Source organism: Astatotilapia calliptera, chromosome 16 (assembly GCF_964374335.1).
Source record: "Astatotilapia calliptera chromosome 16, fAstCal68.1, whole genome shotgun sequence".
In the NCBI taxonomy this organism is placed as follows: Eukaryota; Metazoa; Chordata; class Actinopteri; order Cichliformes; family Cichlidae; genus Astatotilapia; species Astatotilapia calliptera.
Genome location: NC_137437.1, coordinates 24,795,014 through 24,813,627, shown reverse-complemented (window position 1 = coordinate 24,813,627; position 18,614 = coordinate 24,795,014). Strand labels below are relative to the sequence as shown.

Below are 18,614 nucleotides of genomic sequence, written 5' to 3'. Positions count from 1 at the left end.
ACGTTCTGCAGAGCTGTTGTCCTTGTCCTGTTTTGGTAGGAGAGCACAGAGTATCAATATTTTGAGGAAAAAAAGTGTTGGGTTTGAGTTCTGCTCTTATTGCCAGCATTAAGGCTGGTTTAAGTGCTTCTCACAAAGTCCACTGTATAAACAGGTGTGTTTTCAATTTAAGACACACTTTTTTTGGTCACATGGCTTTTTTGTTTTCCTCTAAAAATGAATAAGGAAAAACATGAGATGACTGTAAATAATTTTTACAGTCTCTAATGTTTTAAAATTATTGTATGTAAAAGTTTCTCTAATTTAAAAAAAAAAAAAGAAAACAACCCCGCTACAACCACTCCATGGCTTTTAAGTGACACGTTTACTTTTTCTGTCACTTTCACTTAACTAAAGCCAAGTTTAGATATATATTTATTATTCGTTAAAGCGAATCTTAGTCTGAACAACTTCTGAACAACACTTCTTTTACAGGTGACTCCATTGTGGTGGCACCAAGCCAGACATTATCCAATGAGGAATACCATATGCTCCGTGAAACTGCTATCAAGGTGGTACGTCACCTTGGCATTGTTGGCGAATGCAACATCCAGTATGCCTTACACCCATCTTCTTTGGAGTACTGCATTATTGAGGTGAATGCACGGCTATCGAGAAGCTCAGCTCTTGCATCCAAAGCAACTGGGTAAGTTGACACCTGAAACAGGCTCTTTTAAGGCAGAGTTATGAACTCATGCGGCAGAAGATAAAAATGCACGTTAACACATCAAGAGATCTTAGATATTTATGTATGACAGACTATTGAGGTAATAAAACAATAATTTTACACTGTACTCACTTTTTAACCCTTTTTTTTTTTTTTTAAACAAATTATGTTTGATAAAATATTCTTGCACTTTTGCCCATCGTTATTTGATTTTGGTCTCCCTGCACTCCGGTTCTGGTTTCAGTTACCCCTTGGCATTTGTGGCTGCTAAGCTGGCTCTGGGAATCCCCCTGCCTGAGATCAAGAATGCTGTATCAGAGAAGACCACAGCCTGCTTTGAGCCCAGTTTAGACTACATCGTCACCAAGATTCCTCGCTGGGACCTCGACCGCTTTCACGGCATGTCTCGTGAAATAGGCAGTGCCATGAAGAGTGTAGGAGAGGTGGGGCTAAACATTTAACCGCTCACTCGGTTACTCAGTGTTCTGGCAAGCCAATTATTCCATCGTGTGTTTTCTTCCTTTGCATCCAGGTGATGGCAATAGGCCGTACGTTTGAGGAGAGTATGCAGAAGGCCTTAAGGATGTGCCATCCATCAGTAGATGGCTTTGTGCCCCGGCTGCCACTCAAGAAGCCGTGGTCCGACACCCACGATCTAGAACAGGAGCTGGCTGTGCCCTCTAGCACCCGCATCTTCTCCCTCGCTAAGGTACAATTATTCTTCATTACATTAATAATAAATGACACTCACTATAGTTTGCTCATTAAAATCACATTTTGTAGTGTTGCTGAAAAAAAAGTCCCTGCATGCCTAGCTATGAATGCTTAATCCTGTGGCTGTACTCGTCATTTAAATTTCAATTCAGTTAAACAGAGCTGACAGTAGGGCTCTTCAAATATATTCCAGAGAGAGGAAAGATGGATCGCGCAAACATATACTGCTATGTGTCTGTAGCTTTCCTCATAGAAGCAGATGAAGGTGAGACAGCACTTATAAGCACAGGGTTGAGCTTTATTTTTCAGGCACAAAGATCTTACAAGGTGAAAAACATTTATGGCTCCAGCATATGAACATGTTTTTCATCACCGGTGTAGATGGATCAATTTCCTTAAGTATTGAATGAGATAATTGAGGTGGTGACAGCGTCAGGGATTGATGATCCACATTTGATCTCTAGTCTGTTACATGAGTCTGTAATGCTGCGGGGTGGTAAGCATAGCTACTGTCACTCAAAGCTAAACTGCCTGCTATCCACATGATCTCAGACTGTTAGAAGCTCAAACAGTTTGAATGGTTTTAGTTTTACACCTGTACATCTTGGGGACATTTTCTTTGTTGTGTGTAAAGCAAAAAACAAATTGCATCAACTGTAAGAGACTTACAGCCAGATGTAAAGGTCCAAGACACGACACATTGCAACACAACACAGTAACTTAACTTAGTAATAATGAAATGTTAACATCATGTTATGATGTAATCTTGTTTTCTAAATTCAAACGTACCTTTACCATTAAAGACTGTCCTTTTAAATTTTTTTTATTTTTTTGTGTATATTCATAGCACTCCTTCTTACGCGTTGGTCAATTATCAAAGTTGTTCATCTTCCCTCAAGTGTTGCTGGAGTTCCTGCTTTGTGAATTCTTTCATCCTCTCCATGCACCTTGGAAGCAGGTGAAGTTGTGCCAGAATTTTTTTGCTGCGCTTTAGTCTGTTTGTCCAGGACCTCAGCAGCCTGAATCTCTTACCAGACGGCAGCAGCTTAAACACCCAGTGTCCTAGGTATGCACAGTCCTGTAGGATGCTGCGTGCCCTCTTGAGACAGCGAGTGCTGTACAGATCCTTCGGGAAGGGAAGAGGATGCCTAATGAGTTTTTTTGGGCCATATTAATGACCTTCTGGACTGCCTGTCTGTGTGCCATAGTGCAGCTGGAGAACCACACAGATGTAGTATGTCAGCACACTTTCAATGGAGCAGTGGTAGAAGACGCTCAGCAGCTCCTTCAGGTCCATTTTTTCTGAGGATTCTCAGAAAGTGGAGACGCTGTTGGGCTTTCTTCAAAACCACAGAGGTGTTTGAGCTCCATTGGAGGTCTGGGTCTATGTGCACACCCAGGAACTTGAAACTGGAGACCCTTTCCACACACTCCCCATTGATGCTGACAGGCTGCAGCTCAGACTTCCACCTTCTAAAGTCAACTACCAGTTCTTTTGTCTTGGTGGTATTGAGGTCCAGGTTGTTGTCTACACACCAGTCTGACCGCCTCTGAACCTCAGCTACGTACGCCGTCTTGACACATCAACTGTTAGGTGAGCAGTTCTCAGTGCTTCACTGCAAATGTAATATAACTATACTTTTGTTATTCCTAAGTGTTTTTGTCTGCATGCACAAATGCAACAACTGAAAACATTCTTTTTTTTTTTTCTACTTTTGGCATCCTTGCTTCACGATGTACTACATTCAAGTGCGTGTAGGGTATAGATGACTTTCCAGCCTACATAAATTTTGCAAGGCATCCCAGCCTGTTTTGGAAATGACTATATTGGTCTGCTCTTTGTAGGTATTTCTCATGGTTGATAACTTGGTGCACCAGATGGTTTGTTACAGATAACCTTGGACTTTCTGGCAAGTTGTCCTTGGAAACTGTTTGTATGTGTGCGCAGATTTTTAAGATTTATTTTTTGGCTTTTTGCATTTATTAGATAGTGACAGTTGGAAGACAGGAAGGTAGGAAGAGCGAGAGGGGGACGACATGCTGTAAATGACCTGGGGCGCTGCTGTGAATAAAAAGCTTTCAGTACAAGGAGCTTGCACACTATCAGCCTGACACTTTAGACACTTTATTTCAGATAAAATACTTATTTTTCTTTTAGATGAAATGTTGCAATAATACTCTGTATTGTTCATGCACTTGATTTACTTATAATACACTAGAGATCACTGGGTTATTGGTTGCGTGGTTTTTCTCATGAGCAGCCGATCACAGAATAAAATCAAAATTTAAAACTCTGACCAATTAAACACATGTCCGAGTTTCGTAATAGTCGTAACAATGGAAGATCATGATGATCCCGTTCTTTGTTTCTTGCTTTTACTTCTCAGGCCCTCTACAGTGGCATGATGAGTGTTGATCAGATCCACCAGCTGACAGCCATAGACAAGTGGTTCCTCCACAAACTTCATGGAATAACAAACGTGGAGCAACATCTTGCAAACTACAACAGGTAAAGCATGCGGAGTGTTTATTCAAGTAACTTGAACTTACTTAAATAGATATGTACATTTAATAAAAAAAATTTTTTTTTTAAAAGTAGATGTGCCGTCTATTTGTTTATGGGTGTGGATAGAAACATGAAAAACTGTGCCCACAAATTAGATAAGCCCCAGTCTCTTTAGTCTCTGTGTCTGTCTCCTTTCATTCTTTCTCAGGGTTCCTCGCAACTACCTTCCTCCCCCTCTTTCTCTTTCCTGTCCTTCTGCCCTTCAGCTCTTACCTGGACAGCCCAAATCCAAGCCTTTGTGAATTATCATTGCTCAGCCACAGGTTACCTGGTGCTTTCTTCCGACTCTGCTGTTTAATAATTAATGGCTGGCCGTTTGGTGGGCACCCACTGCTACAGCCTGACACACGGCGTGTTGTTGTAGTTTTCACTTCTTCTGGAGCAGGGGACATGGGGATGGGCAGAAAATGTTAGTCTGCTGCCAGACTGATGGAGTATGGTGCTGAGCACGGGTGGGCTTCATGCTCTGCTGCTCAGCAGTCTTTGTGTGCGTAAGAATTTTTTTCCTCTAGATTGAAGGGTAATTACAATTAAATCACAAGGAAAAAATATAATACAACATATTTTAATCCTTATTTGTACACTGCATCACGTACTGCACGCTCTCTTATTTGGTCAGCTGGCTTAGTGAAAAAAGACACACTGGCTGCATAATGTAACTCTGCAGTCCTCTAAGGAGGAGTCGGGCTCAGACAGAACATGTTGAGACTTCTGCAAAAGTTGCTACATTACGCATTATATGCTTTTATGCAATGGTGTTAACATTTCCAAAGAAAGCTTACTTTTGACCATTTGTTCTATTTTTCCAAAGTTGTTTGCACAAGTCAATATGAATATAGTATTGAGTCCTTTTTTTTTTATTGGTACTTGCATTTCTATAAATTAAAATTGCATCATGCTGCCATGGATACCTGGGTATAGATAAACCACAGACAGTCCCTAGCAATTTAATGATTTATGCACACAAATGTAAATATAATCATTTAAAAGTTTAAACTTCAAGGGAAAGTGAGTTTTTAAAACATATTGTGTGTTCATGTGTCTTTGCAATATGTCAGAATACATAGCAACTTTCTATTCACACATAGCCGCAATGGCAATGGCAAGTATATGGTGGAGTGTTTTATTTGTGCGCGATGGTCTATTCACATCGGTTCATGGCATGCGAGGGGCTTTCTTCATTCTTTAAACTGCTTTTCCAGACAAAATTGCTCACAACACAGCCAAGCTTTGGGATCAAATGTCTTTCCTTTGATTCTGACTTGCCGCTCCCGTTTCTTGGGTTTGTTATTTCTCAGCAAAGCCACGTGCAGTGGGAGTTAAAACACACTTGACATTTCCAATATTGTTACGCTATAAGGTTATAAATAATTCAGATAAGGAGCAGGAAGAAAAGGCAGTGGTTTACCAGGAAAATAGAATCCCTTATTGTCTCTACCTTGGGTTAAAGAAATACTGCTACATTTGCTTGTTGCTTTGTATGTGGGAGTTGGATGATAAAGTCAATATCAACTTTATAGCAGCATATTCATCTGTTCAGTTTAACTCATTACTTAATCAGGAAGCAAATGGAAGTTTGCATACCTCCTAAAAAGAATACTTTCAACACTTACAATGTGGTGTTTTTATATTATGTTTTTTTTAATGTGTGGAATGTTGTATTGTTTTAATAAAGTTTAATATTTTATCATGCACTGGAGCGGTTTTACCTACCACCTCCTCTGTCATTTTACTGCAGTAATGTTGCAATTATAGTTCATGTTTTAGATTGGTTTTTAGCTGGCTAGAAAATTCAATACAACATGTAAACAAAACAAATTTAAAAGGACCATTTTTCCTTGAGTACTTACTAATAACAGAATCCATCACACTACCTCAGATCTTGTGATAAGCTAACAGAGTCATGGTAAAAAAGTTCATTCTCTTTAAATTCTAAGGTTTTGTGTCAGGACATATTTTGAATTCTCCCCAGACAGTTTTAAAATTGGGTAAATGCAACCTCAGATGAAATACAAATCCAAAAAGAAACTGAATAATACTAAATATATTACTTTGCCATTGCACATGATTATTGGTCATCATCAGGTGTGGCCGAATCTATGAAGTTTATAAAACAGTTTATAAAACCTGTGGACAAACCTGTATGAAAGCAGTTTGCAGGTCTGGACCATTCAGAGGGGGGGGGGGTGTGTGTGTGTGTGTGTGTGTGTGTGTGTGTGTGTGTGTGTGTGTGTGTGTGTGTGTGAGAACAAGGACGAAAGACATCAGCAATGATGTGAAAGAGTCAACCTTTGCTGCCCATCAATCTGGGAAGGGTTACGTGGCTGTTTGACATTCATTTTCTTACAGTGAGAATATTCACAAGTGGAAAATTATTTCAGCAAAAAAACAGAACAAAACAGTGGAGTGGACGTACTAGCAAATTCAAAGGTCAGACCGTGCAATGCTCAGAAAAACTGGAAAATACCCAAGAGCTGCATCTTAAGACTCTACGGGCCTCATTTAGCATGCTAAATGTTAAAGTTCATGACAGTACAATTAGGGAAAAAAAAAAACTGAACAAGTATGGCTTTTTAGGGAGGGTTGCCAGGGGAAAGCCTCTTCTTTAAGTTTGCATGTAAACACACCACAAGACAAGGAACAATGTCCTTTTAGGAAATGAAACCAAAATGGAGATGTTTGTCTATAATGCACAGCACCACATGCAGAGAAAACAAACAAATAAAACCCATATTGGTATAAACTACTCATACCAGCTGTCAAGAGTAGTGGTGGGGGGCTGATGATTAAGGTTTGTTTTGGAGCCACAGTACATGGACATCCACGAGCACCTTTTGTGTACCAAAGTATTCTAGAGTCAATTATGACCTCTGTTGGACAGCTAAAACTGGTCATGCAAGAGAACAAGTTTGCCAAGCATACTAGCATATTTACAGAATGGCTGAAAAAGAAAAGGGTCGAGGTGTTATAATGGCCCAGATTCAACACTCAACCTGACTTTAAGAGAGCTGTGTAAAAACAAATACCCAAAAGCCCCTATGAACTGAAGTAACATGGTAAAGATAATGTGAGAGGAGAATGACGGAACGGACCACATCTTCCAAACTTTAACACTACGCAGCTGCGCCACAAACCGCGCCACAAACCGCGCCACAAACCACGCCCCGCAACAGATGAGTGGGCAAAAGTTTCTGCACAATGATGTGAGAGACTAGCAGTCACACAGAAAATGATTACTGACAGTTATTTCTGCTGAAGTTGGCTCTACAAACTATTGAAGCACGAGGTGTACTTATTATTTCTTATTCATTTTTTCCCCCTGAATTTTGGTTTAGTGTTTGTCTAAAAAAAACATTGTAATGTGTCATGATTTCACACATCTCAGGTTGCCTTTACCTCATCTTTAAGACCTGATATGGACTAAAGAGAATTTTTGTCTTAATGTGTAAAACATTGCTATTGACAGACTATAAACTGTTTTACCATCACAATAGGTAGTATGCCAACTGATATAAATTCTTTTATCAAAATTATTTTAAAAGGGGATTATTATTATTAAAGAGGATTTATTGTATCAATAGAAAATTGATATGCAGACTATCAGTGCAAGTAAATTGTGCAAGGCATGGTATCACTTAATAAGTAAAAATGTAAATAAACAAAGGAATAAAAGAGATCTTATTCCTTTCTCAGACGTCGCTCTACGGGTTGTATTCCTGATTGTGACTTTTCTGCACACAAACCACATACTCGCCTTACCACGATTCAGAATTCACCTTCCGATTCCCAACTTTATTCCCACTGCTATTTATCTGTGTAACCTTACAGCTCACGTGGAAGTTTTATTGATTCAAATGGGTTTTAAATGGCTGCACTTGCCAGCCTAATGCTCCCACAACTTTGCACCTTGTTTGTCAATTTGTTATTGATTGCTCTGAGGTGGACGCTTCCCTGTGGTCTCCGCTGCTGGGTAAGTGAGCTAGTCATGACCCACTTACTCGATTCACCTTCTTATTTCTATGGTTCTATGGACGTTTTCCTCTTTTTCTCATACTAATGTCTGGCATTTGCAGGGATTCACACTTAAAATGCATCAAACTGTGGACAGTCTTTAAGATTCAGAATGGTTAGCAAAATTGCCTAATTACCTCTGCTGATTATCTTTTCCCACAGTGGCACAGTCCCCAAGGGGATGTTGCTAAAGGCCAAGCAGGATGGCTTCTCAGACCGGCAGGTTGGTCAGATTCTAGGCTGCAATGAGGGAGTAGCAAGAGAGCTGAGGCTCAATTATGGCATCAGACCTTGGGTCAAACAGGTGAGCATTACTGGGCTGATCCTTTTAGTAGAGACCAGATGGGCTCAGATAACTGACTCTGGCTAATCGATATATACACACACCTCAACAGAGAAGTATCCTCTGGCTACAAATATATTTAAAAGATAAGCATAAAAAGTGCATATAGCGAGAGAGTCAGTAAAGTTGTCTTTGCATCTCAGTCTGTATTGACATGTCCTTTGTCCAAATTGTATTTCTTGAAGCAGGTGACTAAATTATTAACATCTGCAAATCCAATTCACCAGCCTGGCATGAAATCTGTTTTTTACAGGGCTGGGACAACAGCAGAGTTCATAAGCGTAAAGGGATGAAGCTGTATCAGCTTCAGAGGCTAACTTTTTAGTAGTCCAAATTAATTTTTATTTAATACATCATCAGCTAGTACATGTTCTGTCTTTAACCACATACTGAAGTTAATACACATGATAATCTGTAATTATGCGGTATCGTGGTAAACCTCGTAAAAATGAGCAAATTTCTTCGTTCTGGAGAGAGTCTGCATGCTCTTCAAATGCTTAAACTGGTTTACTCCCATTTTGGCCATTATGATTACATTATAGAGTAGAGGGGCTCAGAGTAGAGCAGCTGCTGCTCCACATCGAAAGGACCCAGCTGAGGTGGTTCGGGCATCTGACAAGGATGCCCCCTGGGCGCCACCTGGGTGAGGTGTTCCAGGCATGTCCCACCGGGAGGAGGCCCCGGGGCAGACCCAGGACACGCTGGAGAGATTACATCTCTCGGCTGGCCTGGGAACGCCTTGGTATTCCCCCGGACAAGCTGGAGGAGGTGGCTGGGGAGAGGGAGGTCTGGGCCTCTTTGCTTAGGCTGCTGCCCCCGCGACCCGACCCCGGACAAAGCGGATGACGATGGATGGATGGATGGATGGATGGATGATTACATTATAGAGTAGTAGTTGAGTTATTTATTTATTTAAATGCCCCATTTTTAACATTTTGTTTTCTCTCATCTTAGATTGACACTTTGGCTGCAGAGTACCCAGCAATGACCAACTACCTGTATTGTACTTACCACGGTCAGGTATGTGGTCTCGGAAAAACAAAGTCGTTTGTAAATATACAATTATTGAATGTATAAAATTGAATTACTGTATCTCTTACTATGTGAGGCACACAGTTTATTTGTTTGCCTACAAACTTTTTTCACTATCAGGAGTTGAATAGACAAAATGAACACACAGGAACATCTTAGGCCCGTGAAGGTTCTTATCTAAATCTGATATTATGATGTCATCGTGTGGCCTGGTAGGCATCTACAAATGGGCTAAAATTACCCATTTGTAGCATTTATCCACCTTGAATATGTTGTAAAAGCACATCATTTTAATTTTAAATCCACAAAAATATATAATTATATCACTATGTTGCCTAGCATCAACCTAACAATAGAATAAAATCACAGTCCAAACAATACTGTAGCATGACCAAACACTAGTATATTTACTAGTAAATGCACATATTAATCCACTGGCTGACTTTCTTATTTGTTTTGAGAAGACAATGAAAGAAAATTTGGCAGCAAAAAAAGGCTAAAACATGGTTTATGTATGCAAGAGTCTATCGTTGATTTGTCTGCTTCACTAGGAGCATGATCTGGACTTTAAAGACCAGGGAATTATGGTTCTTGGTTGTGGACCCTACCACATAGGTGAGTGTAATAATAAACTGTTTGTTTGTTTGTTTGTTGCGATATGTGATAATAAAAATAGCACCATTACTTCTAAGATGTACATTTTTCATTATTTCTCTTGTCTAGTGTTTTTTACCCAGAAGGGATATAACTGAAACTTGCTGCATTTTGTTTCAAGTTAAAACTTTGTAGGATGAAATTTTGAAATTGTGATCTTCCTTTGATGGCCAACCTATTTATCAACCATTTGACCACCAGGCAGCAGTGTTGAGTTTGACTGGTGTGCGGTGTCCAGCATCAGAGCCTTGAGACAAATGGGCAAGAAGACAGTTGTAGTAAACCACAACCCAGAGACGGTCAGCACAGACTTCGATGAGTGTGATCGCCTTTACTTTGAAGAACTGACCCTGGAACGCATTCTGGATATCACCCAGCAGGAGGTTAAAACACTACCGAACACGTGACTTTTTTCATTTGTGGAAATTCAAACAAAATACACATATTTCTCTACTTTTTGTAAACGAACAAATATTTTAATGCAATACAATTAAGACACTGTCCAAACCAAACATACTACAACTTTAAATGCTGAATTACTGAAAATACCAAAGATAAATGTACTGCCCTGCTTTGATCTAAAACTCTAAGCCTATCACAGCTCAGTGTTGAGGCAGTAGACCCTGGGCAGGTCACCAATATGTTAAAGGGTTTTGTCAATGAAAACGATTATATTCATATGTAAACTGTGGAATCTGATTTAAATATTGCATTGCAACCAATTTAAATTTCCCATAAACAGAGTTATATTGATTAAGTACATGATGCATATTTATTAAAGAAATCAATCTTGACCGCTATATCAAAGGCAGAGTGCACTCGTGGACTTAAATGTTTGCCCGATAATACTGGCAAGTAGATTTATAATCCGAGACCAGCACACAAGCACTCATATAATGGCATAATAACTTCTCTGCACTGCTGAAGAATAATTCTTTATTGAAAAATATATAGAAATCAAACATTAGCAGCATGACTGTGACTTATTACCATGGACTACCCACAGAGTAGATCGCCGCAGTGTTGGAGGAAAAATACCTTCTCTGCTCAGAGTGGCATGGATGAAACATAACCACCACTGTCTGAATTTTCTCTTATTCTTATATATGAATTCAGAAGACGGTTAAGCAAGCAGCTTTGTCACTCTTTATGTGTCACACCAATTTTTGCCTCAAAAACCAGCTTAACATAACTCTTTTAAATGGGGGGGGGGAATTGGCAGTGAATGGACATTTTGCTTTTGTTGTTTTGCGTGGGTTGTTTTTTTTTTATTTTATTTTTTATATGTGTGTGTATGTGTATATAGAGATATAGATATCTAGATATAGATATCTATCTATCTCTGCTTTTGGTTTACATAATGCAACATTGCATAATGAAGTTTTTTTTATTTTTATGGTTATTTCTGGATTTATTGGTTGATCTATGATCCTACTCTTAGTCATGACTAGAAGATGTGGGCAGTAACTGGAAAAAAAAAAAAAGATGGGTCATACAAGTGGTAGAGCTCAAGTTAGGGTGTGATGCTAGGTCTTTTAGGAACCTGGTCAGAGATGCTGCTGCTCCACATTACGAGGAAGAGCTGAGGTGGATTGAGAATCAGGACTAGGAAATCTTATCGGAGCCCACGTAGGTGATGTGTTTCAAGCATGCCTTACCATCAATAAACCCTAGGGCAGTCTGAGGGCACTATGGACTAACTTGGCCTTGGCAACTCCCAAGATGAGGTAGAAGCAGTGGCTAGGCAGGGGGAGATTTTTGGGGGCTCTGCATAGACTCTTACCCCTGCAACCTGGACATGGAGAAGTGGTAAATGGTTGTTGGATTGATGATTTTATGAACAAAAACAAATGAACAGTGTATTGTGGACTTTTATAAATAAATTATTTGACAGTTAGCATCCTAAATGTAGCTCACTTCCATCTCCATATTTTTGTACTTGGAGTAAAAGTACTTTGCACGATTCTTAACTTTATATATCTTATACAGCCCCTCATCCTGTCTGAAATGAGCCATTTTGGCTCCCATTTAAGCCAACGTTCTTCTGGTTCATTGCCCTTTTGCAAACAAACAATTTGAACAACAGGTGGACAGGGTTACTGTGTCCCTAGCAAGAGCGATGCGCCCTCCGCCAGAGCGATGTGCCTGAGATGCCTATATTAAGGATGTCCCGACTCTTTGATGTCATAAAGATTCAAAAGTAGGAAAGGGGAAAAACTGCTTGAAAACTTTTGGCTCACAGACCGACCTCTTCATTTGGCCGTGTGTGTGTGTGTGTGTGTGTGTGTGTGTGTGTGTGTGTGTGTGTGTGGGTGGGTGGCGTAAGGTGACTCAGATGTTGTCAAAGAATATTCAAGGGCAACGTTTCCCTGCTATTTTCCGTGTATAGGTTTGTTGGCACCTGTGTATTTATGTTGTGTTCTGTGTTTGTATACTTACGTCCGCTGACTTTCCCTTGCAGGGGAAATGTAATCCAGTTAAAGTTGAGATGGGATCAGAGTGTGATTAAGTGTTTGTTTGTTCAGGGAGATAGCATTACCATCAATCCCTCTCTCACAGCTACAGTTTGTATATGTGTGTGTGATAAATATGGCATTAGAGCATGGAGATAAACCCTGGACAGGAGCAGGAGAGCAAGGCCATGAATAATGAAGAGATACAACCTGGCATTGCCATGGAAACAGCATCCCCCTTGGATCAGCTAGACAGGAAAAGGGGCTGCACGCTGTTATTAAAAGGAGCGCGCGCGCACACACACACACACACATCTATCTTCCCCGGTGATAACTAAACCCATGGCACGACCAAGATCAACTCTTTGTGCTTGTCTCATATTTTCACTGTGATCAGAGGTCAGAATAATTGAAAGTGGTTTCAGAATGTAGATCTTGGCTTATAGGCAGGGTTTCTCTCCTCCCGTCTTTTCTCCCCTCTTCCTCTTCTTGTTTTAGTATTCTAGTTGATTTAGTGCCTGCTCTCTTTTGCATTCTTCTTATTCTATTTACTCCTCTCCAGGGTTGCTCTGGCTGCATCGTATCAGTGGGAGGTCAGATTCCTAACAACCTAGCCGTCCCCTTGCACATGAGTGGGGTGAAGATTCTCGGGACGAGCCCCCTGCAGATCGACCGAGCTGAAGAGCGCTCAGTCTTCTCCAGTATCCTGGATGACCTCGAGGTTGCCCAAGCCCCATGGAGGGCCCTGAGCTCCCTGGTGAGAGGAAACTCGCAAATTCTGAATTATTGATGTGACAAAGTTGTATAGTAGTACAATGCTGGGATGCAGATTTTTCTCAGCAAACTCTTTACCTGTGGCCCAAGGATCAGTATTATACCATTAATTATTTCTGATAACGGGGAAAAAAAATCAAAATGTATTGAAAGAGGTTTTAATTTTGAGTTGGTGCTTATATATGAGACTTGCCCTAACACATAATGGCACTTCAAATACTAGTTAGCATTCTCAACTTCTTCTTTTTTTTCCCTTCAGTTTGTGTGGTACATGCTTTCTCTTATATTCACCATCACAAAATGCAAGAGTGACATTTGCGACTTGTAACTGCAGTTAACAATTTTGAGGCAAAGATTTTAAGACAATATTTTGAGTCAAGGCATGTAAAGACATTTACTTGTATACATTGCTAGATTTATTACAGCTCTGCTGTGGAAAGTGTGTTAATATTGCAGCCATTTAAAAAGTTTTTAGAGTCAAAACATGGTGTAAAACAGTTCCTGGAGAAACTGTAACAAGATTTTGCTTGTCAGCTGAGGCAGAGAACATAAAGTGATTGGAAATTTAGCGTTTTACTTCGTTTCTATAAGACGATCTTGATGGTTTACAGGGAACTCCTATGAATATCAATCATAGTGTTTGGATGAGAAATTTCAAAACTATGAAAAATATTAAGATCATCAAACCCCACACAGAGTGTACTGATGCACATATTTGACCATGGAAATGCCTTTTTTCTGATTTATCAATTAGCATTATTTTTTTATATTTAGAATTTTCTACACACATGCTTATTATTTCTAAAATATATTCCTTACAAAGGTACTATTCACTACTACGTGCATGTCTTTTTTTTAGTCTTTTTCTTGTAATTGGCTGGCTATACTCACTCCTGGCTCCATCTGAATGAAACACTGGCAGACTGCTCTGTGGAACATGCGGAGCACTGTGGAAATATGTCTGCAGTCGGTGCTAAAATGTCTCTTCCATTACCTTTGCTCTTGTATTCAGTTACCACTGAGGAGTGATTATCTAGTTCACACACACAGATAGAGTTCCTTCTCTCCAAGGTTTGCGTATATTCTATATTCATGCCAGTCTTTGAGAAACGGTTTGTTTTTAATTGGCTGGAATAACTCCAGGAGAGCCTCAGGGAGATGGTTCTTGCATCTCTGGGAAGCTATTTTCTGTTTGGTAAATGGTACTTCACCTGGTGAGTGAAGAGTGGGTAATGATGGAGAGAACAAGACCAGACATGCGGTGAAACAGAATAGAGAGAATGATGATGATAATGATGATGAGGAGGAGGAGGAGGAGGAGGAGGAGGAGGAGGAGGAGGACATTCAGCCTTGCTTTTGCTTCTAGACTCTGTCCACAACTCCGACAATTTCTTCGTTCACTCTTTTCATGACAGAGGGAGGGTTCAAAAGGGAGATGAATGTAAGCCCCATGCTTTTTCACTCTTGGAGCATTTATCTTCCCCCTTGTATTTGCTTGATTTGTTCTGTTCTTCGCAGATATGGGAGTACACCCTTTGTTCATGAGACACTAGTATGTGTGTTTTTGAACTGAGAAAAGGTAAAACAGGGGCTTGCTGTATAAAAGATTTAAGAGGATGAGCACAAGAATTCCTTGTTTTGATATTTAGTCTTTTATCTGAAGTGTCTGTAATCAATAAGCTTTCTTATTGCAGCAACAACATAGTAGTTACACAAGTCAGATGAATCTAGGTATTATTAAATGTACTTTGATACTCTGGTTAAACTGTCATGTCTGGACTAAATATCCTCCCTCAGAGTTTTTAACACTGTTAACACATTTTAGTATGTTAAAGGAATAAAATATTTTTTCACTGTGTCCTCCAAAACCGATGTATTTGTAATTTACACAGATGTCCTAAACAGCTAATATGCAGAACCTTTCAGAACTTTTATTCTATAAAAAGCAAAATTGCACTGGATGTTGATGAACGTTTGCATTTGAAAGCACCTGTCCAACTTTATATTAGCAACCCCAACCCTTCCCCTAATATCAACTGGATTTTAAAACCTTTATGTTTCAGTTAGTTGTTTACTACAAAATGTAAAATTGCAGAAATGTAAAAAAAAAAAAAAAAATCCCACTTCAGTTGACAGATGTGTTTTTCTAAAATTTTAGTGCAGTGTCACTGGAGCTTCAAGATGCACATTTATATGTGGAGCTCCGAGTTGTGGCAGCTTATTCCCTTTGATTTCTGGCCCAACTATAATACGTCTGCTGTGCACTTCTGTCTCCTCACAGGAAGACGCGTTTGCCTTCGCTAACCAGATGGGGTACCCCTGTCTGCTGAGGCCCTCCTATGTTCTGAGGTAGGTTTTAATATATCATAACAACCAGACTAATCTTGTTTCCCATCACAAAGGTTGCGGTAGTTCAGATTCTTATTCCATCAGCAGTCTCTTAACTGTAAATGTTGCATATTAATCATTAATACTTTAAAATATATAGATATTTTTAGATAATTTGCTTCATCTTTTTCCAAAAAATATAGACTGTAGTGGCCTGCAAGTATAAAATCTAATCAGAATTTATCTTGTGCCACTTTTCTGTCCTAAATAAATACACACTAAGTGCACCCTTGGTTTTACTGAGACTTGAGAGGGAAATCAATGGAATTTCTTAACAGCTAATTCACAGCGTAATTACTAGATGGATAAAACAGATTTTAAGTTATGATGATTAATGAACTGCATTCACTCAAACGCTGCTTCAGTCATGCAGTGACACTTTTGTCCAGAAGGTGTCATGATGGCACCCTGGATTCGGCAGGCAGTCTGCTGTCACCGAAAACGTATGTTTCTACATTCAAGCTGTGATGTTGTTTTAAACAGGATTTGTCTATTCACTGCAGGGGACTGTGGGAAACCCATGAGTTTTGTGCACGAGGCAATATTAATGTAATTCAGTCAAGTGATATGTACCAGTATTAAAGTGTGCTTCTGTTTGATGTTGAAGGAACTATAATCATACAGTTTATGATCGAATGAAATGAATAATAATCCACTTACAGTGACTTCTGTTGAATACCAGTGGAGTGGAAGCTCCTCTCTTCTCCGTAGCATCAGTGTTCGATGAACTCATCCTGATCTTTAGCATCCCTACAGCTTTTTTCACTTTTTTCCCTCTGACATGCTTGCTAATATATTTTGAGTGTTCTGCTCAGCCTCAGTACATATGCAGAGATACTCAGATTTACACACTAAACACTCTCATCCTTGTCGGAATCATACTTCAGTTTTCTGTAGAAGTAAAATGTGCACACAAACGACAAAAGTGATACTATTTGCATATTTAACTTAATCTTTCCATTTAGTTGTGTAAACATTTGCTTAGTATTGTTACTGCTGTGACAAGCAAAGCAGACTTTAAACTAGTCTGTAGTTTTACCATTTTATGAAGGTCGCGTCTTTTAAACATGCATCTGAGATGTGAGTCCAGAGCAGAAAGATTGAGACATCGTCTTGTTCTTTGCTTTTAACAAATGCTGCAAAAGCTTTTCTTGAAAATACAAAGTGCAAATGCAAAGTCCTGAAAATTTGCTACGCGTGTGAAATATCTGTGTGGGTGAGTTACCATAGTCGCTTTTATTAGTGGGGGAGAGGGGACAAAAAAAGCATCAAGTGAGTTTATTGCACTCCAGTTGTTTTAATAAGTGTCTGATATGGTGAAACGTCTCTGACTGGGAGCTAGCTGGAAGTCTTGGAAGTTGAAATCCCATCAGAATGTGAAAGTAAACAAACGAGGGTTTACAACTGAGCACCTAATTAATACTTGCCACTTTCCAACTGGCCAACCCTAACTAACGTATTGTCTGTCAGACATTAGGATCATTTTACATCAGGCATGTGGCCTTTTACTGAAAGTTGGTTAAGATTAAGACAGCATTTTTACTTACTCCTTAAAAAAAGTCTTGAATTTTCAAAGTATGATGATTACCATTACATTATCCAGCAAATGTGCACCTCTTTAGAACTAAAACTCATTGTGATCACAACTTTTACTAATCCTGCTAATACTGGACACATTATATGCTGGGCTAATGGATGGAAAGACATTAAAGCATAGACATTTTAGGGGGTTTTAATAGAATGCTGACTTTTGATTTTGGCCAACACTGGACACATAAGCCATCAAGTTTTAACTCGGCAGCACTTACACAGCATGCTGAACAGCTTTAATCTTAATGGCTGGATACATTTGAATGTTCCGAGAACAGTGAGGCAAAAACTAGATGGCATCTGAGTCAGTTATATGCCTTCATTTAAATGCGATATAAATATATCACTGGTTTCCTGAATGAAGGGTCAGTTTTGTGTTGGGGTTTAGACATACAGTATATCTGCCTCTAAGCTATAGAGAGCTACGGTATAAAGCTCTGACCCAAGCATGAGGCCTTCCTTCGTCCTGTTTCACTCAACCACGCTTTTTCTATCAGGAGGATAGCCCAGCTAGCAGTCTAAAATCAAAAACAACAACCACAACAAAACTAGCCTAAATCCATTGTTTTTTAATGATGAAGATCTGAACTCATTTTCTAGAGCCTGGAGTGCTTTTCGACCTAAATAGCTGTTCTTCTCCCAGTCTCTCTCGCTCCCTCGCTCCTTATTTCAACTGTTTCCAGACCTTGTTCCTGATGGTAATAGTGATGCAATGGAGAGATAATGAGTGTTTTTGAACAATCATTTGAAGCTTGTATGTTCTCCTCTTTTGCTTGTTTCTCATCCTCTCCTGTGCCCTTTTGATTTCCCTTCCCCACTCTCTCTCCCTCGCCTGCATCGTGCCAGTGGCTCTGCTATGAACGTTGTGTACGGTGAAGAGGAGATGAAACGCTTCTTGGAAGAGGCTGCACACGTGTCCCAGGTGAGCTCACTCTTAACTATTTGTACTTACCTGCACCTGCAAAAGAGACATATTGCGATAAAACTCTGTCTCACCCTTATTTATTTTTTTCTACTGGTCCCTCTGTCTCTGTCTAGCATATACAATCACATTAATTTTGCACAAAGTTGTCCCTTTGCTTTCAATTAACTAATGCTACCAGCTGGCAACGGCTGTTGACTAGTATTATGTGCCCATCTCTACTCCACTGAACACCTAGGCAGCTTGGAGGCAGTTGGCCCTTCCAAGGGCCTTTGCTTAGGGCTATATGCGTACACACATGCACATTTTACACCTTCAGAGCACCAAAGCAAACCTTTTCATGGCATTTTAATAGACTTGGAACAAGGCAATAATCACAGCCTCTTGTAGTTAAAAGCAAAATAAGGAAAAATGTGTGCAAGAATAGAAATATCTTATCTGCATACATGGATGAACTTAAG

At 39.7% G+C, this 18,614-nt stretch overlaps 1 protein-coding gene across 6 annotated transcripts in view; it reads left to right on the top strand.

Moving 5' to 3' along the window:
• Window positions 1-18,614, top strand: part of cps1 (carbamoyl-phosphate synthase 1, mitochondrial) — a 65,455-nt gene that overhangs the window by 13,576 nt on the left and 33,265 nt on the right. For all 6 annotated transcript variants that reach the window (XM_080290611.1, XM_080290608.1, XM_080290610.1 and 3 more), the window contains exons 18-28: window positions 475-685; window positions 951-1,149; window positions 1,239-1,415; window positions 3,808-3,929; window positions 8,160-8,301; window positions 9,295-9,360; window positions 9,924-9,987; window positions 10,228-10,409; window positions 13,042-13,236; window positions 15,535-15,602; window positions 18,078-18,153. In XM_080290611.1, coding sequence (XP_080146737.1) covers window positions 475-685; window positions 951-1,149; window positions 1,239-1,415; window positions 3,808-3,929; window positions 8,160-8,301; window positions 9,295-9,360; window positions 9,924-9,987; window positions 10,228-10,409; window positions 13,042-13,236; window positions 15,535-15,602; window positions 18,078-18,153 — 1,502 coding nt within the window. The remainder of the gene's footprint in view (window positions 1-474; window positions 686-950; window positions 1,150-1,238; window positions 1,416-3,807; window positions 3,930-8,159; window positions 8,302-9,294; window positions 9,361-9,923; window positions 9,988-10,227; window positions 10,410-13,041; window positions 13,237-15,534; window positions 15,603-18,077; window positions 18,154-18,614) is intronic.